The sequence below is a fragment of the Strigops habroptila genome, chromosome 1 (assembly GCF_004027225.2).
Source record: "Strigops habroptila isolate Jane chromosome 1, bStrHab1.2.pri, whole genome shotgun sequence".
Taxonomy (NCBI): domain Eukaryota; kingdom Metazoa; phylum Chordata; class Aves; order Psittaciformes; family Psittacidae; genus Strigops; species Strigops habroptila.
This window is the reverse complement of record NC_044277.2, coordinates 940,228-964,572: the sequence shown is the minus strand read 5'-3', so window position 1 is coordinate 964,572 and position 24,345 is coordinate 940,228. Positions and strand designations below refer to the sequence as shown.

The 24,345-nt window shown below is 54.0% G+C and overlaps 7 protein-coding genes across 7 annotated transcripts; all 7 read left to right on the top strand.

Moving 5' to 3' along the window:
- Positions 1-1,879: 1,879 nt before the first annotated feature.
- LOC115614162 (feather keratin-like) lies at positions 1,880-2,194 on the top strand. Its single transcript, XM_030500552.1, has one exon. It carries the CDS (start codon positions 1,880-1,882, stop codon positions 2,192-2,194), a length of 315 nt encoding a protein of 104 aa, XP_030356412.1.
- Positions 2,195-5,860: 3,666 nt separating this feature from the next.
- Positions 5,861-6,181, top strand: LOC115614135 (feather keratin 1-like). The gene has a single exon (XM_030500495.1). The coding sequence runs from the start codon at positions 5,867-5,869 to the stop codon at positions 6,179-6,181; it is 315 nt and encodes a 104-aa protein (XP_030356355.1). The 5' UTR covers positions 5,861-5,866.
- A 3,283-nt stretch (positions 6,182-9,464) lies between these two features.
- Positions 9,465-9,788, top strand: LOC115611261 (feather keratin 1-like). Its single transcript, XM_030493918.1, has one exon. It carries the CDS (start codon positions 9,474-9,476, stop codon positions 9,786-9,788), a length of 315 nt encoding a protein of 104 aa, XP_030349778.1. The 5' UTR covers positions 9,465-9,473.
- A 2,637-nt stretch (positions 9,789-12,425) lies between these two features.
- LOC115612692 (feather keratin 1-like) lies at positions 12,426-12,746 on the top strand. The gene has a single exon (XM_030497295.1). It carries the CDS (start codon positions 12,432-12,434, stop codon positions 12,744-12,746), a length of 315 nt encoding a protein of 104 aa, XP_030353155.1. The 5' UTR covers positions 12,426-12,431.
- A 3,842-nt stretch (positions 12,747-16,588) lies between these two features.
- Positions 16,589-16,905, top strand: LOC115610510 (feather keratin 1-like). The gene has a single exon (XM_030492147.1). It carries the CDS (start codon positions 16,591-16,593, stop codon positions 16,903-16,905), a length of 315 nt encoding a protein of 104 aa, XP_030348007.1. The 5' UTR covers positions 16,589-16,590.
- A 2,518-nt stretch (positions 16,906-19,423) lies between these two features.
- Positions 19,424-20,511, top strand: LOC115615009 (feather keratin 1-like). Its single transcript, XM_030502603.1, has 3 exons — positions 19,424-19,451; positions 20,176-20,309; positions 20,356-20,511. Exons 1-3 carry the CDS (start codon positions 19,424-19,426, stop codon positions 20,509-20,511), a joined length of 318 nt encoding a protein of 105 aa, XP_030358463.1.
- Positions 20,512-23,138: 2,627 nt separating this feature from the next.
- LOC115612424 (feather keratin 1-like) lies at positions 23,139-23,459 on the top strand. Its single transcript, XM_030496607.1, has one exon. It carries the CDS (start codon positions 23,145-23,147, stop codon positions 23,457-23,459), a length of 315 nt encoding a protein of 104 aa, XP_030352467.1. The 5' UTR covers positions 23,139-23,144.
- The last annotated feature ends 886 nt before the right edge of the window (positions 23,460-24,345 follow it).

The window sequence follows — 24,345 nt, the reverse complement described above, 5'->3', positions numbered from 1 at the left end:
GACCACCAAGTGGTCTACCCTTCATATCTACCTCTCTCCATTTTAGGCACAAGGATGTTATGTGGGATAGCATCAAATACTTTGCACACATCCTGGTAGGTAACGACAGTTGCTGTTTCTTGATGGAACAGCGTTGGCCCCATATCTGAGTAGAAGACACGGAGGATGGTCAAGCATGGTTTGTTATTTGCAAATCTATGCCGAAGAAAATCCATCAACTTCTTGTCCTTCCTGGCACTGCCAGTGCTTTAAGGGAGGATTTGCTACATCACCTTCCACAGGAATAAGATCCCAGTTTTTCCTTCCTGGCCTTCTTCAAAAGAGGAAGACAATCAGCTCTCTTCCAGTCTTCATCCGGGCACCGTTAACTTTTCCAAGATACTTGAGACATGCCTCCCAAGGAGATCAGGCACATCGCTCAGCATTTTTGGCTACAATCTGTCATCCCCCAGGGAGTTACATACCTCCAGTCCCAAAGCACTCCCTCCTACCTCCCTTTATCTTCCTCAACCATATGGCAGCTAGCCTGACAATCAGCCAGTAACACACTCGCCTTGGGTGAATTGGAGCAGGCCTTGCCTGTCATAAACCCTTAGCTATGCAGCCATGTGAAGCATCTTTGCATCCCATCCCTTCACCAATCTCTAAATCAACATTCAGCCCGTAAACACTGAGCAGAGAAATGGCCTCACCTGATGGCACTACCCCATGTGAAGACCACAAACCCTGACCCATGATCTCCCCTGGCAACTGCTCCCAATAACTACTTTCACTTGAGATCCTCACAGCTTCTCCTGAAACTAACCTGCCCTTGTGAGGTGGCCGGTATCAAGCAATGTGTCATGCCAGAGCCCAGGCTGCAAATATGCCAGCCCAAATTTGGAAAGTAATATAGAGGGGCCAACACAAGGATTTGGGGATTACCTACATCACACAGCTCAACAGATCTCAACTGGGACTACAAGGACAATGGCCAGCTCTCACAAACAGTCCTCCTCTGCCTGCTTGCACCACCTACCACAGGGACAGCACCAATGGTGCACGAGCCCAAGCAGGCGGCCTCATTCCTTCCAGCAACAACCTCACAAGTCAGAGGGGCACCAAGACACCCACAGAGCTCATACAATGGAAAAGGACAGGCCTGAACACAGGCTTAGCAACCTGGTAGCAAGGCAGGGAGGGACCGAATGCGATGGAAGGGGCAGCCCCTCACAGCCAGCACAGCTCCAAAGCCCAGACCAGCCTGACAGGGCTGCACGGATATGCGGCCCCCTCTTCACAATGCACCCCATGAGTGCCACAGAGGGTCAAGGATGACACCCCAACTCTCTGATGGTTGTGTGTTCTCTCCATCCTGACATGTGCCATCAACATCAAGCCTTTGGCTTCTCATACTCTTGCTTAGAAGCTGCTAACAGAAGGACATGTCCTCAAAAGGAGGACATAAAATTGTAGAATTGCAGGAAGGAAAACACAACCACAACTAATTGCTTGCAAGGATTTGACATGCATCAGCTGCTTGCACAAACATGCTGTCATGCACAAAGACTGTCTCAGACCCCTCGGGCACTCTGGGACCAGCATAAAAGCTGGCCCAGCGCCTCTGTCCCTCACTGGCCTCTGCTGACGCCTTCTCCTGCGCACTCAACAAGGTGAGCCTCAAGCCCCTTGCCCTCCTGCTCCTGCCCCCCGGCCCGGCTCTTCCAGCACGCTCTGCCCCCAGCCTCAGCACCCCTGAAGCCTCCCCAGACCCACAGCCTCACACCAGCCTCCCCCCTGCCTTGGTCTCCTGCAGCACTGCCCCTCGCACCCTCACGTCCCTCCGCTTTCCACACACCCTCTCTTCTCTGCTCTCCCAGGGCCCCTCCATACCACAGACATGGCCTGCTACGACCTCTGCCGCCCCTGCGGACCCACCCCGCTGGCCAACAGCTGCAATGAGCCCTGTGTCAGGCAGTGCGAGGACTCCCGCGTCGTCATCCAGCCTCCTGCCGTGCTGGTCACCCTGCCAGGACCCATCCTCACCTCCTCCCCCCAGAGCACCACCGTCGGATCCTCCGCATCGGCTGCCGTGGGCAACGTCCTCAGCTCCCAGGGAGTGCCCATCTCCTCTGGGGGCTTCGGCTACGGCCTTGGCTACGGCTTCGGAGGCCTGGGCTGCTACGGCGGCAGAAGAGGCTGCTACCCCTGCTAAGGGCCCTTGATATCACTCGTGATACAAAGCAACAATACAGTGGAAATAACAGCATGGATTGAAGGTGCCACTCAGTGTGGGCCATGAAGGAGTCAGGTTTCTGGTAAAAGCTATCACGTACAATGGATGATGGTTGCCCTTCTTGCACTTCAATCCTGTTCCCTTCCTTTTGGTGCTCCTGCCTTTTCACCATTTTCTTCCTCAATAAAGTTCTCCTGCACCCGAGCCTGTGAGCTCTCTTTTTCCTTTCTTCTCCCAAGTCTCATCCAACTTCACCCAGCAGAAAGCAATGCTTTAACAGGCCATCAGAATGGGTTGAAATTGGATTACTATACCTCTGCTGGGAAGTGTAGCACCAGCAACGCCACCCACTGGCACCCAGTGGCTTTGAGCACATCACTCAAGCACTTGCCTATCCAAAACAGGCTTGGACACACTAATACATTTCCACCCAGGCCTCTGTTGCAAGCTCCTCGTGTGTGCTGGGTTAAATTTGCCTCCATGCCAGGTGCCCACCAAGTCGCTCTATCACACCCCTCTCTAAATGGAAAAGGTAGAAGAGATATGACAAAAGTGTTGTGGGTCAAGGTAAGGTTTTGATGATCATAAAATGATGTAATCATATCTTTGGAAGGGACCTTAGAAGCAATCTAATTGCAACACCCCGTTCCTTGGGCATGGACACCTTTCACTAGACCAAGTTGCTCAAACTGTCATCCAACCTGCCCTTCAGCGCTTAGGTTGGAGGCATCCACAGCTTCTTTAGGCAACCTCCTCTGTTGTATTACTTCACTCACTCCTAATATCCAACCTAAATGTACCCTGTTCCAGTTTAAAACAGTTACCTCTCATTCTACCACCACACTCCCTGATTGAGTGTCTCTACTGATCTTTTCAGTAGGCCTCCTTTACATACTCAAAGACCAATATATATGTACCCTGCAGAAGTGTCTCTTCTCCAGCCTGAACAACCCCAACTCTCTCAGCCTCTCCTCAAAGGGGAGTAGCTCCAGCCCTCTGATCATCTTTGTGGCCTCCTCCAGACTCGCTCTTACAGGTCTATGTCTTCTTAGGCTGGTGGCCCCAGCACTGAACACAGTACTCCAGATGGGGTCTCACAAGAGCAGAGAAGAAAGAGAGAATCCTATCCCTTGGCCTCCTGGCCACGCTTCTTTAGATGCAGCACATGAGACCATAGGTTTTCTCAGATGTGAGCACACATTACTGCATCATAAGTGCTTTTTCACACACCAACACAAGTCCTCCTCTGAGGTATGCTCTCAATCCACACTATCCCAAGCCTGCATCCCTCTTTGGGATTGCCCCAACCCATGTGCAGTACTTTACACTTGGCCTTCATGAACTTCATACAGTTTGCAAGGGCTCACCTCCGCAGACTGTAAAGATCCCTCTGGATGACATCCCTTACCTCTACACTATCAACTACACCACTCAGCTTGCTGGGGTCCACAAATTTGCCCAGGGAACACTCGATCCCCTGTCCATGTACCTGACAAAGATCTTAAAAAACACTGGTCCCAGTACAGACCCTAACCTTGATGGCTGATTCAGAGACAATTAGAGGGTCATTTAGGTATGGAAAGACCCTCAAAATTATTGATTCAGACCACTAACCCAGCACTGCCAAGTCCACCACTAAACCATGTCCCTAAGGACAAGTCTAATGTTCTTTTAAATAGCTCTCAGGATGGTGACACAATCACCTCCCTGGGTAGCTTGTTCATGTTTGACCATGCTTTTGGTGAAGAAATCTTTTCTAATATCCAATGTGACACTCCCTGATGCAGCCTAAGGCTGTTTACTCTTGTCCTACCACTCGTTACAATGCATAAGACATGGACACCCACCTCATTACAAAATCCTTACAGGTAGTTGTAGAGATCAGTAAGGATTCCCTTCAGTCTTCTTTTTCAAAAACCTCAACAACCCCAATTCCTGCAAATGCTCCTCATCTGTCTTGTTCTCTTGATCCTTTCCAGCTTCATTGCTGTTCTTTGACGCGTTGTCCTGGGTTCAGCTATAGCAGTCATTTTTCTCTTTAGTAGCTGGTGCAGTGCTGTGGTTTTGACTTTCAGCCTGGGAACAATGCTGATAACACTGATGTTTTTAGTTGTTGCTAAGTAATGTTTACTCTGACCAAGGACTTTCTCAGCCTCATGCTCTGCCAGGGAGGAGGGGAAGCCGCGAGAAACCAGAGAAAGGACACCTGACCCAAACTAGCGAAAGGTGTATTCCATACCACAGCATATCATGCCCAGTATATAAACTGGAGGGAGTTATCCAGAAGGCCCAGATCGCTGCTCAGGTCGGGCTGGGTGTTGGTCGGCGGATGGTGAGCAATTACATCCTCTTCCCTTGTTATTTCCCTTATCATTATTATTATTGGTGGTAGCAGTAGAAGTATTGTATTATATCTTAGTTACTGTACTGTTCTTATCTCTACCCGTGGGAGTTATATTCTTTTGATTCTCCTCCCCATCCCTCCAGGAATGGAGCGGGGAGGAAGAGTGGGGAGTGAGCGGGCGGCTGCGTGGTTCTGAGTTACTGGCTGGGCTTAAATGACGACACACATTCACACCAGAATTCGGGATTGAAAAGTGCAAATCCCATTAAGGAATGCTATGGGGGGTGAGGGGGCAAGACAAGCACCTGGGGAGCCTGGAAGGGGTACTCACATCACAGGGATTGCTAGACATGAACCATGGCTACCACAACAACAGCCTACTCTCACAAACAACCCTCCTATACCTGCTTGCACCACTACACATACCGACAGCCACAAGGGGGCACAAGTCGAAACTGGCAGCTTCCTTCCAGCTACAACCTCACAAGGCAGAGGGGCGTCAAGACACCTACAGAGCTCACCCAGTGGAAAAGGACAGGTAAAAACACATGATTAGCGACCTGGCAGCAAGGTGGGGAGGGTCCGAATGCGATGGAAGGGGCAGCCACCCATGGCCAGCACACCTCCAAAGCCCACACCAGCCTGGCAGGGCTGCGAGGGCACGGGGCCACCTCTTCACAACGATCCGCAAACCACACCACATGACTGCCAAGGGAGATGACCTCACTGACGACATCCCACCGCTACAACGCTATGGTTGCATGTTTTGACTGCCCTGACATGTGCTATGAACACCAAGTATTTGACCTCTAATACTCACACTTGAAAGCTGCTGGCAGGGCCAGTTGGACAAGTCATCAACAGGAAGATGGGAAATTGCAGAACTTTCAGAATAAAACCACAACTAATTGCTTGCAAGGATTTGACATGCACCCGCTGCTTGCACAAACATGCTGTCATGCACAAAGACTGTCTCAGCCCCCTCGGGCACTCAGGGAGCAGCATAAAAGCCGGCCCAGCGCCTCTGTCCCTCACTCGCCTCTGCTGACGCCTTCTCCTGCACACTCAACAAGGTGAGCCTCAAGCCCCTTGCCCTCCTGCTCCTGCCCCCCCTGGCCCAGCTATTCCAGCACGCTCTGCCCCCAGCCTCAGCCCCCCTAACGCCTCCCCAGCCCCACAGCCCCACACCAGCCTCTCCACTGCCTTGGTCTCCTGCAGCACCGCCCCTCGCACCCCCACACCCCTCCACTTTCCACACACCCTCTCTTCTCTCCTCTCCTCTCCCAGGGCCCCTCCACACCACACACATGGCCTGCTACGACCTCTGCCGCCCCTGCGGACCCACCCCGCTGGCCAACAGCTGCAACGAGCCCTGTGTCAGGCAGTGCGAGGACTCCCGCGTCGTCATCCAGCCTTCCACTGTGCAGGTCACCCTGCCAGGACCCATCCTCACCTCCTTCCCCCAGAGCACCGCCGTCAGATCCTCCGCATCGGCTGCTGTGGGCAACGTCCTCAGCTCCCAGGGAGTGCCCATCTCCTCTGGCGGATTCGGCTACGGCCTTGGCTATGGCTTCGGAGGCCTGGGCTGCTACGGAGGCAGAAGAGGCTACAACATCTGCTAAGGGCCCTTGACAGCACCCTTACATCAACCACTCACACCATGGAAACAATAGCATGAACTAAGTATGAACTTTTCGGCCAATGCTAGTACATGGACTCAACATCTACAGCTCCTCCTCTCAAGGCACAGTGAAATCAAGCAGGGAACGTGCCCAGCCCATGCTACCAGGAACCAAGGCCCATGAACATCCTTCTCCAACTTCCTTCTCTGCATTGGTCCTTCTGCAATGTTCACCCCACTCTCCTGCAAACACCTCACAGGACAAAGCCCACAGGGTACTAACCTTGTGACATTCACACTGTGGGGCACAAAGATCTCAGGGCCCTGGCAATAGCTACTACATACAGCACCTTATTGTTGCCTCTGACACCTCTGACTGGTTCCCTTCCACTTGGTGCTCCAGCCTTTTCACTATGTTTATACTCAATAAACTTCTCCTGCATCCCAGCCTCAGGCCCTTCTTCTTCATATCTTCCCCAAAGGTACATCCAACCTCACCCAGCACAATCACAGGACTCAACAGACCATTGGAGTGGTTAAAACAGACCTCAACACCTCTCTATGGAACAGTAGCACCAGCACCATGACCAACTGGCACTCAGGGAGCTTCCAGCTCAGCACTCCAGCCCTTTTCCTACCTAAACAAAAGCTTCGAAACACTGATGCACTTCCACCTTTGACACAAGCTCCTCATGTGTGCTGGGTTACCTCTGCCTGGATGCCTGGAGCCCACTAAGCCGCTCTATCACTCCCCCTCCCCAAATAGAAAGGACAGAGATAATATGACAAAAGGTTCGTGGGTCCAGATACCCACCAAGTGGCCCATCCTTCAATTCCACCTCTCTCCATTTCAGAGACAAGGTTATTGTGTGGCACAGTAGCTAATGCTTTGCACAAGCCCAGGTGTAGATGATGACAGCCTCTCTTCCTATACCCACCAATGCTGTAACACCATCATAGGAAGACATGAAATTTGTCAGGCACGATTTACACACCATGTAGCCATGGTGTCTGTCAGTGATCACCTTTGTCTTTTCCATGTGCCTTGGCATAGTTTCCAGGACAAACTGCTCCATGATCTCTCCTGTCACAGAGGTGACGTTGACCAGCCTTGAATTAAGCTGGGTCTCTATTTCCACCTTTTTAACAATGAAACTAATATCTGCCAACTTGCTGGGTGAGGACTTGATCACATTGGCCAGGTTCTTAATGAGGCTGCTGGACAGTGGTGGCCCCGCATACGTGTACTACACCACTTGAGACTTGCCTCCAACTGGACTTTGTGCCACTCATCACAAGCCCCTGGGCCCAGCCCTTCAACCACTTGGCAGTCTACCGCACTGGCCCCAGACACGAGAGGTACTTTGTCACCTTGTCAGCGAGCATGCAGGGGCTGAACGTGTCAAAGACTTTACAAAGAAAACTGAGGTAAACACCAGCTACGGCTCTCTCCTCATCCACAATGACAGGCATTTCCACGTAGAGGAGACAGAGTTCGATCAAGCATGATTTACCATTTGCAAATCTATGCTGAGGACTTCACATCAACTTCTTGTCCTTCCTGGCATTCACAGTCCTTTCTGGTAAGATTTCCTGCGTCAACTTCCACGGGACCAAGACCAGGCTCAACAGCCTCTAGTTTCCCAGTTCCTCCTTCCTATTCTTCAAAAGAAGAGGCCATTCAGCTCTCTTCTAGTTTTCAGGAACCACTTCCAGGCACTATTAACTTTTCTAAGATACATGAGACACGCCTCCCAAGGACAACAGGCAGCTGCCTCAGCATTCTTGGTTACTGTCATGCCCCGGGGACTTCCATACATGCAGTCCAAAAGCTCTCCTTCTTACCTCCCTTCAATTTCCTCAACCACAAAACAACTCACCTGACAATTAGCCTGCAAAACACTCACCATGGATGAATTGGGGCAGGCCTTGCCAGGCATCAACCCTTCAGCATGAATCCACCACCAACAGGGCCTTGGCTCTGCAGCCACCTGAAGCATCTTTGCATCCAATCCCCTCATCAATCTTCAAATCAAGTTTCTCCTATAAACACTGAGCAGAGAAATGGCCTCACTCACTGCCACTCCCACAGTTAAGGACCACAAACTCTGGCCCTGCACCTCCACTGGCAACTGCTCCCAGCTGCCTCTTCCACTTGACACCCTCACAGGCTCTCCATAACCACAACTGCCTTTGTGAGGTGCCCCATTCAAGCAATGTCACACCAGAGCCCAGATTGAAAATGTGCCAGCCTAAAATTAGGGAAGCGCTATAGAGGGACCAACACACGGCTTTGATGAGCCTGGCAGGAATCCCCACATCACAGGGCTCAACAACGCTGAACCTGGGCTATCAGGACAACAGCCTGGTTTAACAAAGAGCCTTCCTATGCCTGCCCTTACCACCACCCGCTGGGACAACACCAAGGGGGCACAAGCCCAAGCAGGCAGACTCCTGTCTCCCACCTATGACTTCACAAGCCAGAGGGGCAACAAGGCACTCATAGAGCTCACCCGACATGAAAGGGCAGGCCTGAAGACAGGCTTAGTGACCTGGCATCAAGGCAGGGAGGGACCAAATCCAATGAAAAGGACAGCCCCTCATGGCCAGCACAGCTCCAAAGCACAGACCAGCCTGACAGGGCTGCGAGGACATGGGGCCCCCTCTTCATAATGCACCCGCAAACCACATCATACGAGTGCCATGGGATGACCTCAAAGATGACACCCCACCTCTCCAAAGCTTTACTCGTGTCTACTACCTGGCCAAAAAGATGCCACCAGCAGCAAGCCATTGGCCTTTAATACTCACACTTAAAAGTTGCTGCCAACGCCAGATGGACACATCCTCAACAGAAGGACATGCAAAGGGAGGGTTGTGGGAAGAAAAACCTGAACCAGCTCATGACTTGCCAGGCTGTGGCACGCACCAGCTGCTGGCTGACAAATGCTGCCATGCGCAAAGGCTGTCCCGCCCCTCGGGGACCAGCATAAAAGCCGGCCCAGCGCCTCTGTCCCTCACTCGCCTCTGCTGACGCCTTCTCCTGCGCACTCAACAAGGTGAGCCTCAAGCCCCTTGCCCTCCTGCTCCTGCCCCCCATGACCCGGCTCTTCCAGCACGCTCTGCCCCCAGCCTCAGCACCCCCGAAGCCTCACCAGCCCCACAGCCCCACACCAGTCTCCCCACTGCCTCGCCCTCTTGCAGCACCACCCCTCGCACCCCCACGCCCCTCCGCTTTTCACACACCCTCTCTTCTCTCCTCTCCTCTCCCAGGGCCCCTCCACACCACACACATGGCCTGCTACGACCTCTGCCGCCCCTGCGGACCCACCCCGCTGGCCAACAGCTGCAACGAGCCCTGTGTCAGGCAGTGCGAGGACTCCCGCGTCGTCATCCAGCCTTCCACCGTGCTGGTCACCCTGCCAGGACCCATCCTCACCTCCTTCCCCCAGAGCACCGCCGTCGGATCCTCCTCATCGGCTGCCGTGGGCAACGTCCTCAGCTCCCAGGGAGTGCCCATCTCCTCTGGCGGATTCGGCTACGGCCTTGGCTACGGCTTCGGAGGCCTGGGCTGCTACGGCGGCGGAAGGGGCTGCAACATCTGCTAAGGGCCTTTGACAGCACCCTGACACCCAGCAACAACACCCTGCAAGCAACAGATACGATTCAGGATGCACATCTAGACTATTCCTGACATATGGATCTGCTGTGCACAGGTCCTGCTCTCAAGGCACCAAGAGAGGAAGCAGCCCAGGGGCCAGCCCATTCTTGTCTGGTTACATGGCCCTTGGACCTCCTCCTCTTCTCTGACTTCCTTCTCTGCCTCACCCCATCTGCTATGTCCAGTACTGTGTGCCACAACCAGCATCGCACAGGATAGAGAACGTCGGGAGACCTCCAGTGGCTTCCTCCTGATTCAAGCCACGAAGACCTCGGTGCCCTGACAAAATCTACTGCAAACAACAGACTCAGTGGATGGTCGCCCTACTTGCACCTCAGACCAGCTCTCTTCCACCTTATGCTTTTACATTTTCACTCTTTTGTCTCAATAAAGTTCTTCTGCATCCCAGCCTGCGACGCCTCCTCTTCGTTTTTTCCACAAAGGCTCTTCCAACTTCACGCAGCACAAAGCCAGGGCTCGACAGGCCATCAGGGTGGGTGGAAAAGGACCACAAGGTATCTCCCGGGAAATGTGCCACCACAACCAGCAACAAAACAGAGTGACACGCGGAGGCCTTCCAGAACTTGACACAAGCCCATCACTGGCACAAACTCTGCCTTGAACATGACAATGCTCCCCTGTTCATGCCTCTGATGGAGTCACACCAGGATCATGAGACCATTCGGACGGGATCCCAGGGCCACCCACACAGAGACTCATCACCTCGTCCCCGCTTGCTGCGAGGACCATGGGTATCCCATGCAGGCTGCCCAGGTCACCACCCTCCTGCTCTGGGATCCTCCTCTGACCCCAGCGTGGCTCCTTGGTGCCCTGACCACCTGGCTGCAAGGTCCACATTCGACACTTGCCACAGTTCCCAGGTCATGGTCTCGCCTTGCTATGGGGTCCACAAATTATGCCTTGGGGGGATCCTCAGGCCACCAGCCCCTGTTCACTGCGCAGTCCAACAGTGACCCATGCAGGTTCACTGCATCCTCCCTGCTGCAGAGTCTCTGGAACACCTCTGCAGGGGACCCCAAGCCACCATCCCTCTGCTCTGAGGTCACACTGACAGCCCCCAATATGAGGTCACAATCCTCCTCACCTCCGCTCAGCGAGGCCCTGCATGGCGCACTGGGGACAAATGCAGCAAGAAATCTGTGACCCAGCCCTGCTGTGAAGACGGGGCTCTCTGGTGGGTGGACTTTGGCTGGGCACCAAGTGCTCTCTGGGCACCAAGTGCTCACTGAGCTGCTCTTTCACTCCCCTTCCTCAACTGGATAGGAGAAGATGAATATGACAAAAGGCTCCTGAATCAAGATAAGGACATGGAGATCCCTCACAGGTTTCCACTGGCAGCAAAACAGACTTGACTCGGGGAAATTAATTTAATTTATCAAAATCAAGAGTCAGAGTAGAATTATGAGAAATAAAAGCAAATCTTGAAACACCTTCCCCCTGCCTTCTTCCAGCTTCACCTTCCCTCCTGAATTACATATTCCCTTCCCCGAAGCGGCACATAGGGGTGAGGAATGGGGCTTGTAGTCAGTTCAACACACATTGTTGCTAATGCTTTTTCTTCCTCGCTCTCTTCCCCTCCTCCATCCTGAGGGCCCTCCCAAGGGAAACAGCCCTCCACAAATTCACCCAACGTGGGTTCTTCAAACAGGCTCTATGAGACACGGGGGAAGCTGCTTGCATCTTCTAGCAGAAGCCACCACGGCAGCCCCAGCTACCGAAACCTTCCCACGTAAACACACTGCAACAAGTACAACCTTACAAGCATAAATAGGCACCAAGACACACACAGAGCTCACCCAGCGCGAAAGGACGGGCTTAAAGACAGGCTCAGCAACCTGGTAGCAAGGCAGGGAGAGACCGAATGCCGTGGAAGGGCAGCCCCTCACGGACAGCACAGCTCCAAAGCACAGACCAGCCTGACAGGGCTGTGAGAACATGCAGCCCCCTCTTCACAACACACCTGCAAAGCACACCACATGAGTGCCACGAGGTGACCTCACTGACGACACCCCACCTCTCCAACGCTTTGGTTGCATATTCTGCCAAGCCACCAACACCAAGCATTTGGCCTTTAATACTTGCACTTAAAAGCTGCCGCCAGGACCAGATGGACACGTCCTCGACAGGAGAACATGCAAAGGGAGCGTTGTCGCAAGGAAAACATGAGCCAGCTCATGACTTGTCAGGCTGTGGCACGCAGCAGCTGCTGGCTGACAAATGCTGCCATGCGCAAAGGCTGTCCCGCCCCTCGGGGATCAGCATAAAAGCCGGCCCAGCGCCTCTGTCCCTCACTCACCTCTGCTGACGCCTTCTCCTGCGCACTCAACAAGGTGAGCCTCAAGCCCCTTGCCCTCCTGCTCCTGCTCCCACCGGCCCAGCTCTTCCAGCACGCTCTGCCCCCAGCCTCAGCACCCCTGATGCCTCACCAGCCCCACAGCCCCACACCAGCCTCCCCACTGCCTCAAACTAATGCAGCACCACCCCTCGCACCCCCACGCCCCTCCGCTTTTCACACACTCTCTCTTCTATTCTCTTCTCTCCTCTCCCAGGGCCCCTCCACACCACACACATGGCCTGCTACGACCTCTGCCGCCCCTGCGGACCCACCCCGCTGGCCAACAGCTGCAACGAGCCCTGTGTCAGGCAGTGCGAGGACTCCCGCGTCGTCATCCAGCCTCCCGCCGTGCTGGTCACCCTGCCAGGACCCATCCTCACCTCCTTCCCCCAGAGCACCGCCGTCGGATCCTCCTCATCAGCTGCCGTGGGCAACGTCCTCAGCTCCCAGGGAGTGCCCATCTCCTCTGGCGGATTTGGCTACGGCCTTGGCTACGGCTTTGGAGGCCTGGGCTGCTACGGCGGCGGAAGGGGCTGCAACATCTGCTAAGGGCCTTTGACAGCACCCTGGCACCAACCATCCACCCCCTGAAACCCACAAAATGTATCGATGATTCACATTCAGGCCAATCCTAGCACATGGGCTCTCCTTCCATGTCTCCTCCTCATCAAGTCACCAAGAGTGGAGGCAGGGCAGGTGGCCAGCCCAGGCTGCCTGGTAACATGAACCATGGACCTCCTCTTCTTTTTCCATTCCCTTCTCTGCGTCACCCCATCTGCTATGCCCAGGACGCTGCTGCAAATGCCTTTGACAAGCCAAAGACAATAGCATGACCTCTGCTGGGCTGTTCCCACTACAGACCAGGAAGATCTCAATGCTCTGGAAAACCTACTGCAAGCAGAACACCTTGGCTGATGGTTACACTATTGCAACTCAGACAAGATCCTTCCTACCTGGTGCTTTTACCTTTTCACTCTTTTGCCTCAATAAAGTCCTCTTGCATCCCAGCCTGAGATGCCTCCTCTCCCTTTCTTCTATCAAGGTTTTTAAGTTGACGTGGCACAAAGCCAGGCCCCAACATGGCATCGTGGTGGGTGGCAAAGGGCCACAAGGCCTCTCCTAGGAAATGTCACCACAACCGCAACAACACAGACTGGCACCACTGAGTGCCCACCACTGGGTAGGCTTCTGGCAGTGACACAAGCACATCACTGGCTCAGGCAAATGATATAACTGGGCAAAGTTCCTGATGACCGGAAAAAGGGAAATATAACCCCCATTTTCCAGCTGGGGAAAAGGGAAGACCCAGGAAGCTACAGACCAGGCAGGCTCACCTCTGCGCCTGGCAAAATCTTGGAGCAGATTCTCCTGGGAAGCATGCTGAGGCACATGAAAAACAACAAGGTGGCTGGGGACAGCCAGCATGGAATCACTAAGGGCACATCCTGCCTGGCCAATTTGGTGGCCTTCTGTGATGGGGCTACAGAACTGATGGATAGGGGCGGAGCTGTTGATGTTATCTACCTGGACTTGTGCAAAGCATTTGACACTGTCCCACACGACATCCTTGTCCCTAAACCGGAGACGCATCAGTTTGATGGATGGACCACTCAGTGGATAAAGAATTGGCTGGATGGCCGCACGCACAGAGTTGTGGTCAATGGCTCATTGTCCAATTAGAGGCTTGTAATGAGTGGTGTCCCTCAGGGACTGGTGTTGGGACCGATCCTGTTCAACATCTTTGTCAATAACATGGACATGGACAGTGGGATTGATGTGCCCTCAGCCAGTTTGCCCATGACAACTAAACTGTGTGGCTCGGTTGATGCGCTGGAGCAAAGGGATGGGATCCAAGAAGGACCTTGGCACGCTTGAGAGTTGAGCCAATGCCAACCTCACAAAGTTCAACCAAGCCAAGTGCAAGGTGCTTCACCTGGGTCGGGGCAATCGCAGGCACAGCTACAGGTTGGGCAGAGAAGTGATTCGGAGCAGCCCTGCAGAGAAGGATTTGGGGATGTTGGTCGATGAGAAACTGAATGTAAGCTGGCTTCAGTGTGCACTCGCAGGCCAGAAACCAACCATGTCCTGGGCTGCATCAAAAGGAGCGTGAGCAGCAGGTCGAAGGACGTGATCCTGCCCCTCTACTCTGCTCTCAGGAGACACCACTTGGAGCAATTTGTGCAGTTCTGGTGTCCTCAACATAAGAAGGACATGGAGCTGTTGCAGCAAATCCAGAGGAGGGCCACGAGGATAATAAGGAGGCTCAAGTACCTCCCATATGAAGACAAGCTGAGAAAGTTGGGGCTGTTTCAGCCTGGAGAAGAGAAGCTGTGTGGAGATCACATAGCAGCCTTCCAGTATCTGAAGGGGGCCTACAAGGATGCTGGAGAGGGACTCTTCATCAGGGACTGTGGCAATAGGAGAAGGGGTGATGGGTTCAGACCTAAACAGGGGAAGTTCAGATTAGATATAAGGAAGAAGTTCTTTACTGTGAAGGTGGAAAGGCACTGGAACAGGTTGCCCAAAGAATGGTAAATGCTCAATCCATCTCCAGTGTTCAAGGCCAGGTTGATGCAGCTCAGCAGACCACTGGCTTTCTGGGATGCGAGCACACACACATTGCCACCTCATATGCAAATGTGCCAACAGTACACTAAATACCACTGCCCATGTCCCTGACAAAGAGCTGACATAATACTGGTCCCAGTATGGATCCCTGAGGGACACCACTCAGCATGGGTCTGGACGCAGACATCGAGCTCTTGGCTGCAACCCTTTGAATGTCACCATCGAGGCATCCTTATCCACCAAGAGATCTGCTCATCAAATCCATGCCTTTCTCCATTTTAGACACAAGGATGTTGAGTGGGACAGCATCAAATGCTTTGCACAAATACAGGTAGAGGACAGCAGTCGCTCTTCCCTTACCCACCAATGCTGCAACACTGTCACAGAAAGCTGTCAAATTTTAGGCACAATTTGCCCTCAGATAAGCCATGGTGGCTGTCAGGGATCAACTCTCCCTTTTCCATGTGCCTTGGCAAAGTCTCCAGGACAATCTGCCCAATAATATTGCCAGGCAACAAGGTGACACTGGACGGCCTGTTGTTAACTGAGGTCCTTCCTTTCTACCTTATTACAAATGAGGGTAAATGACCCTGACATAAATGAGTGGCCCCACAGCTGTCAGCTTCCTGTGGGCTCAATCTATCAGAATGACCAGGTCGTTAATGAGGGTGGTGAACAGTGTTGGACCCACATCTGAGTCCTTGGCTACATCACCATTGGTTTGCTTCCACAGGGACTTTGTGTCACTCACCACAAGCTTCCAGGCGCAGCCCTTCAACTGCTTGGCAGTCCACAGTAATGGCCACTTACACAACGGGTACTTTCTCAGCTTGTAGATAACCATGCAAGAAAAGAAAGCATCATAGGCTTCAACAGAGCTTTCTTGAGAGGGATCTCCCAAGGACATCAGCCAGCTCCCTCAACATTCGTGTTATGACCTGTCACGCCACACACACTTGCCTACATCCAGTCTCAAAGCACCCCGTACTACTTCCCTTCATCTTTCTCAGCAACAAGCACAGCTCACCTGAAAATCAGCCTGAAAAACACTCCCCTGGGATGAATTGGGTATGAATGTGCCAGTACACAACAAGAACATGGCAGAGAGGGACGGGATGTGGCTTAAGTGCCATCGCCTCACGGCCAGCACGGCTCCAAAGCACAGACCAGCCTGACATGGTTGCGAGGACATGCATCCCCCTCTCAACAACGCACCCGCAAACCACACCACACGAGCGCCACAGGATGACCTCACTGACAACACCCCACCTCTCCGATGGCTGCTTGTTCTGCCCTTCCTGACACATGCCAGTAACAACAAGACACTGTCCTTTAAAACTTGTATTTGAAAGATGCCGCCAGGGCCAGAACGACACGTCCTCAAAAGGAGAAGACACGAAATTGCAAAACTGTAGGAAGGAAAACAACCACAATTAATTGCTTACAAACCTGTGTCATGCACCAGTTCCTTGCTGACAAATGCTGCCATGCGCAAAGGCTGTCCCGCCCCTCGGGGACCAGCATAAAAGCCGGCCCAGCGCCTCTGTCCCTCACTCGCCTCCGCTGACGCCTTCTCCTGCGCACTCAACAAGGTGAGCCTCAAGCCCCTTTCCATCCAGCTCCTGCTCCCCCGGCTCAGCTCTTCCAGCACGCTCTGCCCCCAGGCTCAGCACCCCTGACGCCTCCCCAGCCCCACAGCCCCACACCAGCCTCCCCACTGCCTCGCCCTCCTGCAGCACCACCCCTCGCACCCCCACGCTCCTCCGCTTTCCACACACCCTCTCGGCTCTTATTTCTTCTCCCAGGGCCCCTCCACACCACACACATGGCCTGCTACGACCTCTGCCGCCCCTGCGGACCCACCCCGCTGGCCAACAGCTGCAACGAGCCCTGTGTCAGGCAGTGCGAGGACTCCCGCGTCGTCATCCAGCCTTCCACCGTGCTGGTCACCCTGCCAGGACCCATCCTCACCTCCTTCCCCCAGAGCACCGCCGTCGGATCCTCCTCATCGGCTGCCGTGGGCAACATCCTCAGCTCCCAGGGAGTGCCCATCTCCTCTGGCGGATTCGGCTACGGCCTTGGCTATGGCTTCGGAGGCCTGGGCTGCTACGGAGGCAGAAGAGGCTACAACATCTGCTAAGGGCCCTTGACAGCACCCTTACATCAACCACTCACACCATGGAAACAATAGCATGAACTAAGTATGAACTTTTCGGCCAATGCTAGTACATGGACTCAACATCTACAGCTCCTCCTCTCAAGGCACAGTGAAATCAAGCAGGGAACGTGCCCAGCCCATGCTACCAGGAACCAAGGCCCATGAACATCCTTCTCCAACTTCCTTCTCTGCATTGGTCCTTCTGCAATGTTCACCCCCACTCTCCTGCAAACACCTCACAGGACAAAGCCCACAGGGTACTAACCTTGTGACATTCACACTGTGGGGCACAAAGATCTCAGGGCCCTGGCAATAGCTACTACATACAGCACCTTATTGTTGCCTCTGACACCTCTGACTGGTTCCCTTCCACTTGGTGCTCCAGCCTTTTCACTATGTTTATACTCAATAAACTTCTCCTGCATCCCAGCCTCAGGCCCTTCTTCTTCATATCTTCCCCAAAGGTACATCCAACCTCACCCAGCACAATCACAGGACTCAACAGACCATTGGAGTGGTTAAAACAGACCTCAACACCTCTCTATGGAACAGTAGCACCAGCACCATGACCAACTGGCACTCAGGGAGCTTCCAGCTCAGCACTCCAGCCCTTTTCCTACCTAAACAAAAGCTTCGAAACACTGATGCACTTCCACCTTTGACACAAGCTCCTCATGTGTGCTGGGTTACCTCTGCCTGGATGCCTGGAGCCCACTAAGCCGCTCTATCACTCCCCCTCCCCAAATAGAAAGGACAGAGATAATATGACAAAAGGTTCGTGGGTCCAGATACCCACCAAGTGGCCCATCCTTCAATTCCACCTCTCTCCATTTCAGAGACAAGGTTATTGTGTGGCACAGTAGCTAATGCTTTGCACAAGCCCAGGTGTAGATGATGACAGCCTCTCTTCCTATACCCACCAATGCTGTAACACCATCATAGGAAGACATGAAATTTGTCAGGCACGATTTACACACCATGTAGCCATGGTGTCTGTCAGTGATCACCTTTGTCTTTTCCATGTGCCTTGGCATAGTTTCCAGGACAAACTGCTCCATGATCTCTCCTGTCACAGAGGTGACGTTGACCAGCCTTGAATTAAGCTGGGTCTCTATTTCCACCTTTTTAACAATGAAACTAATATCTGCCAACTTGCTGGGTGAGGACTTGATCACATTGGCCAGGTTCTTAATGAGGCTGCTGGACAGTGGTGGCCCCGCATACGTGTACTACACCACTTGAGACTTGCCTCCAACTGGACTTTGTGCCACTCATCACAAGCCCCTGGGCCCAGCCCTTCAACCACTTGGCAGTCTACCGCACTGGCCCCAGACACGAGAGGTACTTTGTCACCTTGTCAGCGAGCATGCAGGGGCTGAACGTGTCAAAGACTTTACAAAGAAAACTGAGGTAAACACCAGCTACGGCTCTCTCCTCATCCACAATGACAGGCATTTCCACGTAGAGGAGACAGAGTTCGATCAAGCATGATTTACCATTTGCAAATCTATGCTGAGGACTTCACATCAACTTCTTGTCCTTCCTGGCATTCACAGTCCTTTCTGGTAAGATTTCCTGCGTCAACTTCCACGGGACCAAGACCAGGCTCAACAGCCTCTAGTTTCCCAGTTCCTCCTTCCTATTCTTCAAAAGAAGAGGCCATTCAGCTCTCTTCTAGTTTTCAGGAACCACTTCCAGGCACTATTAACTTTTCTAAGATACATGAGACACGCCTCCCAAGGACAACAGGCAGCTGCCTCAGCATTCTTGGTTACTGTCATGCCCCGGGGACTTCCATACATGCAGTCCAAAAGCTCTCCTTCTTACCTCCCTTCAATTTCCTCAACCACAAAACAACTCACCTGACAATTAGCCTGCAAAACACTCACCATGGATGAATTGGGGCAGGCCTTGCCAGGCATCAACCCTTCAGCATGAATCCACCACCAACAGGGCCTTGGCTCTGCAGCCACCTGAAGCATCTTGCATCCAATCCCCTCATCAATCTTCAAATCAAGTTTCTCCTATAAACACTGAGCAGAGAAATGGCCTCACTCACTGCCACTCCACAGTTAAGGACCACAAACTCTGGCCCTGCACCTCCACTGGCAACTGCTCCCAGCTGCCTCTTCCACTTGACACCCTCACAGGCTCTCCATAACCACAACTGCCTTTGTGAGGTGCCCCATTCAAGCAATGTCACACCAGAGCCCAGATTGAAAATGTGCCAGCCTAAAATTAGGGAAGCGCTATAGAGGGACCAACACACGGCTTTGATGAGCCTGGCAGGAATCCCCACATCACAGGGCTCAACAACGCTGAACCTGGGCTATCAGGACAACAGCCTGGTTTAACAAAGAGCCTTCCTATGCCTGCCCTTACCACCACCCCGCTGGGACAACACCAAGGGGGCACAAGCCCAAGCAGGCAGACTCCTGTCTCCCACCTATGACTTCACAAGCCAGAGGGGGCAACAAGGCACTCATAGAGCTCACCCGACATGAAGGGCAGGCCTGAAGACAGGCTTAGTGACCTGGCATCAAGGCAGGGAGGACCAAATCCAAATGAAAAGGACAGCCCCTCATGGCCAGCACAGCTCCAAAGCACAGACCAGCCTGACAGGGCTGCGAGGACATGGGGCCCCCTCTTCATAATGCACCCGCAAACCACATCATACGAGTGCCATGGGATGACCTCAAGATGACACCCCACCTCTCCAAAGCTTTACTCGTGTCTACTACCTGGCCAAAAAGATGCCACCAGCAGCAAGCCATTGGCCTTTAATACTCACACTTAAAAGTTGCTGCCAACGCCAGATGGACACATCCTCAACAGAAGGACATGCAAAGGGAGGGTTGTGGGAAGAAAAACCTGAACCAGCTCATGACTTGCCAGGCTGTGGCACGCACCAGCTGCTGGCTGACAAATGCTGCCATGCGCAAAGGCTGTCCCGCCCCTCGGGGACCAGCATAAAAGCCGGCCCAGCGCCTCTGTCCCTCACTCGCCTCTGCTGACGCCTTCTCCTGCGCACTCAACAAGGTGAGCCTCAAGCCCCTTGCCCTCCTGCTCCTGCCCCCATGACCCGGCTCTTCCAGCACGCTCTGCCCCAGCCTCAGCACCCCCGAAGCCTCACCAGCCCCACAGCCCCACACCAGTCTCCCCACTGCCTCGCCCTCTTGCAGCACCACCCCTCGCACCCCCCACGCCCCTCCGCTTTTCACACACCCTCTCTTCTCTCCTCTCCTCTCCCAGGGCCCCTCCACACCACACACATGGCCTGCTACGACCTCTGCCGCCCCTGCGGACCCACCCCGCTGGCCAACAGCTGCAACGAGCCCTGTGTCAGGCAGTGCGAGGACTCCCGCGTCGTCATCCAGCCTTCCACCGTGCTGGTCACCCTGCCAGGACCCATCCTCACCTCCTTTCCCCCAGAGCACCGCCGTCGGATCCTCCTCATCGGCTGCCGTGGGCAACGTCCTCAGCTCCCAGGGAGTGCCCATCTCCTCTGGCGGATTCGGCTACGGCCTTGGCTACGGCTTCGGAGGCCTGGGCTGCTACGGCGGCGGAAGGGGCTGCAACATCTGCTAAGGGCCTTTGACAGCACCCCTGACACCCAGCAACAACACCCTGCAAGCAACAGATACGATTCAGGATGCACATCTAGACTATTCCTGACATATGGATCTGCTGTGCACAGGTCCTGCTCTCAAGGCACCAAGAGAGGAAGCAGCCCAGGGGCCAGCCCCATTCTTGTCTGGTTACATGGCCCTTGGACCTCCTCCTCTTCTCTGACTTCCTTCTCTGCCTCACCCCATCTGCTATGTCCAGTACTGTGTGCCACAACCAGCATCGCACAGGATAGAGAACGTCGGGAGACCTCCAGTGGCTTCCTCCTGATTCAAGCCACGAAGACCTCGGTGCCCTGACAAAATCTACTGCAAACAACAGACTCAGTGGATGGTCGCCCTACTTGCACCTCAGACCAGCTCTCTTCCACCTTATGCTTTTACATTTTCACTCTTTTGTCTCAATAAAGTTCTTCTGCATCCCAGCCTGCGACGCCTCCTCTTCGTTTTTTCCACAAAGGCTCTTCCAACTTCACCGCAGCACAAAGCCAGGGCTCGACAGGCCATCAGGGTGGGTGGAAAAGGACCACAAGGTATCTCCCGGGAAATGTGCCACCACAACCAGCAACAAAACAGAGTGACACGCGGAGGCCCTTCCAGAAACTTGACACAAGCCCATCACTGGCACAAACTCTGCCTTGAAACATGACAATGCTCCCCTGTTCATGGCCTCTGATGGAGTCACACCAGGATCATGAGACCATTCGGACGGGATCCCAGGGCCACCCACACAGAGACTCATCACCTCGTCCCCGCCTTGCTGCGAGGACCATGGGTATCCCATGCCAGGCTGCCCAGGTCACCACCCTCCTGCTTCTGGGATCCTCCTCTGACCCCAGCGTGGCTCCTTGGTGCCCTGACCACCTGGCTGCAAGGTCCACATTCGACACTTGCCACAGTTCCCAGGTCATTGGTCTCGCCTTGCTATGGGTCCACAAATTATGCCTTGGGGGGATCCTCAGAGCCACCAGCCCCTGTTCACTGCGCAGTCAACAGTGACCCATGCCAGGTTCACTGCATCCTCCCTGCTGCAGAGTCTCTGGAACACCTCTGCAGGGGACCCCAAGCACCATCCTCTGCTCTGAGGTCACACTGACAGCCCCCAATATGAGGTCACAATCCTCCTCACCTTCCGCTCAGCGAGGCCCTGCATGGCGCACTGGGGACAAGTGCAGGAAGGAATCTGTGACCCAGCCCTGCTGTGAAGACGGGGCTCTCTGGTGGGTGGACTTTGGCTGGGCACCAAGTGCTCACTGAGCTGCTCTGTCACTCCCCTTCCTCAAGGGGATAGGAGAAGATGAATATGACAAAAGGCTCCTGAATCAAGATAAGGACATGGAGATCCCTCACAGGTTTCCACTGGCAGCAGAACAGACTTGACTTGGGGAAATTAATTTAATTTATCAAAATCAAGAGTCAGAGTAGAATTAGGAGAAATAAAAGCAAATCTTGAAACACCTTCCCCCTGCCTTCTTCCAGCTTCACCTTCCCTCCTGAATTACATATTCCCTTCCCCGAAGCGGCACATGGGGATGAGGAATGGGGCTTGTAGTCAGTTCAACACACATTGTTGCTAATGCTTTTTCTTCCTCGCTCTCTTCCCCTCCTCCATCCTGGGGGCCCCCCCAACGGAAACAGCCCTCCACGAATTTACCCTACATGGGTTCTCCAAACAGGTTCTATGAGACATGAGGGAAGTTGCTTGCATCTTCTAACAGAAGCCACCACGGCAGCCCCAGCTATCGAAACCTTCCCACTTAAACACACTGCAACAAGTACAACCTTACAAGCATAAATAGGCACCAAGACATACACAGAGCTCACCCAGCGCGAAAGGACGGGCTTAAAGACAGGCTCAGCAACCTGGTAGCAAGGCAGGGAGGGACCGAATGCCGTGGAAGGGCAGCCCCTCACGGACAGCACAGCTCCAAAGCACAGACCAGCCTGACAGGGCTGCGAGAACATGCAGCCCCCTCTTCACAACACACCTGCAAACCACACCACATGAGTGCCACGAGGTGACCTCACTGACGACATGCCACCTCTCCAATGCTTTGGTTGCATATTCTGCCAAGCCACCAACACCAAGCATTTGGCCTTTAATACTTGCACTTAAAAGCTGCCGCCAGGACCAGATGGACACGTCCTCGACAGGAGAACATGCAAAGGGAGCGTTGTGGCAAGGAAAACATGAGCCAGCTCATGACTTGTCAGGCTGTGGCATGCAGCAGCTGCTGGATGACAAATGCTGCCATGCGCAAAGGCTGTCCCGCCCCTCGGGGATCAGCATAAAAGCCGGCCCAGCGCCTCTGTCCCTCACTCACCTCTGCTGACGCCTTCTCCTGCGCACTCAACAAGGTGAGCCTCAAGCCCCTTGCCCTCCTGCTCCTGCTCCCACCGGCCCAGCTCTTCCAGCACGCTCTGCCCCAGCCTCAGCACCCCTGATGCCTCACCAGCCCCACAGCCCCACACCAGCCTCCCACTGCCTCAAACTAATGCAGCACCACCCCTCGCACCCCCACGCCCCTCCGCTTTTCACACACTCTCTCTTCTATTCTCTTCTCTCCTCTCCCAGGGCCCCTCCACACCACACACATGGCCTGCTACGACCTCTGCCGCCCCTGCGGACCCACCCCGCTGGCCAACAGCTGCAACGAGCCCTGTGTCAGGCAGTGCGAGGACTCCCGCGTCGTCATCCAGCCTCCCGCCGTGCTGGTCACCCTGCCAGGACCCATCCTCACCTCCTTCCCCCAGAGCACCGCCGTCGGATCCTCCTCATCAGCTGCCGTGGGCAACGTCCTCAGCTCCCAGGGAGTGCCCATCTCCTCTGGCGGATTTGGCTACGGCCTTGGCTACGGCTTTGGAGGCCTGGGCTGCTACGGCGGCGGAAGGGGCTGCAACATCTGCTAAGGGCCTTTGACAGCACCCTGGCACCAACCATCCACCCCCTGAAACCCACAAAATGTATCGATGATTCACATTCAGGCCAATCCTAGCACATGGGCTCTCCTTCCATGTCTCCTCCTCATCAAGTCACCAAGAGTGGAGGCAGGGCAGGTGGCCAGCCCAGGCTGCCTGGTAACATGAACCATGGACCTCCTCTTCTTTTTCCATTCCCTTCTCTGCGTCACCCCATCTGCTATGCCCAGGACGCTGCTGCAAATGCCTTTGACAAGCCAAAGACAATAGCATGACCTCTGCTGGGCTGTTCCCACTACAGACCAGGAAGATCTCAATGCTCTGGAAAACCTACTGCAAGCAGAACACCTTGGCTGATGGTTACACTATTGCAACTCAGACAAGATCCTTCCTACCTGGTGCTTTTACCTTTTCACTCTTTTGCCTCAATAAAGTCCTCTTGCATCCCAGCCTGAGATGCCTCCTCTCCCTTTCTTCTATCAAGGTTTTTAAGTTGACGTGGCACAAAGCCAGGCCCCAACATGGCATCGTGGTGGGTGGCAAAGGGCCACAAGGCCTCTCCTAGGAAATGTCACCACAACCGCAACAACACAGACTGGCACCACTGAGTGCCCACCACTGGGTAGGCTTCTGGCAGTGACACAAGCACATCACTGGCTCAGGCAAATGATATAACTGGGCAAAGTTCCTGATGACCGGAAAAAGGGAAATATAACCCCATTTTCCAGCTGGGGAAAAGGGAAGACCCAGGAAGCTACAGACCAGGCAGGCTCACCTCTGCGCCTGGCAAAATCTTGGAGCAGATTCTCCTGGGAAGCATGCTGAGGCACATGAAAAACAACAAGGTGGCTGGGACAGCCAGCATGGAATCACTAAG

What these genes read in the sequence shown, in the direction of transcription:
- LOC115614162 (XM_030500552.1), top strand. Translation starts at nt 1,880, where the DNA reads ATGGCCTGCTACGACCTCTGCCGCCCCTGCGGACCCACCCCGCTGGCC.
- LOC115614135 (XM_030500495.1), top strand. Translation starts at nt 5,867, where the DNA reads ATGGCCTGCTACGACCTCTGCCGCCCCTGCGGACCCACCCCGCTGGCC.
- LOC115611261 (XM_030493918.1), top strand. Translation starts at nt 9,474, where the DNA reads ATGGCCTGCTACGACCTCTGCCGCCCCTGCGGACCCACCCCGCTGGCC.
- LOC115612692 (XM_030497295.1), top strand. Translation starts at nt 12,432, where the DNA reads ATGGCCTGCTACGACCTCTGCCGCCCCTGCGGACCCACCCCGCTGGCC.
- LOC115610510 (XM_030492147.1), top strand. Translation starts at nt 16,591, where the DNA reads ATGGCCTGCTACGACCTCTGCCGCCCCTGCGGACCCACCCCGCTGGCC.
- LOC115615009 (XM_030502603.1), top strand. Translation starts at nt 19,424, where the DNA reads ATGAAGGGCAGGCCTGAAGACAGGCTTA. An exon ending in CAGGCCTGAAGACAGGCTTA is followed by an intron (nt 19,452 to 20,175) that starts GTGACCTGGCAT and finishes CTCCTCTCCCAG; the next exon opens with GGCCCCTCCACACCACACAC. An exon ending in TCGTCATCCAGCCTTCCACC is followed by an intron (nt 20,310 to 20,355) that starts GTGCTGGTCACC and finishes CCTTTCCCCCAG; the next exon opens with AGCACCGCCGTCGGATCCTC.
- LOC115612424 (XM_030496607.1), top strand. Translation starts at nt 23,145, where the DNA reads ATGGCCTGCTACGACCTCTGCCGCCCCTGCGGACCCACCCCGCTGGCC.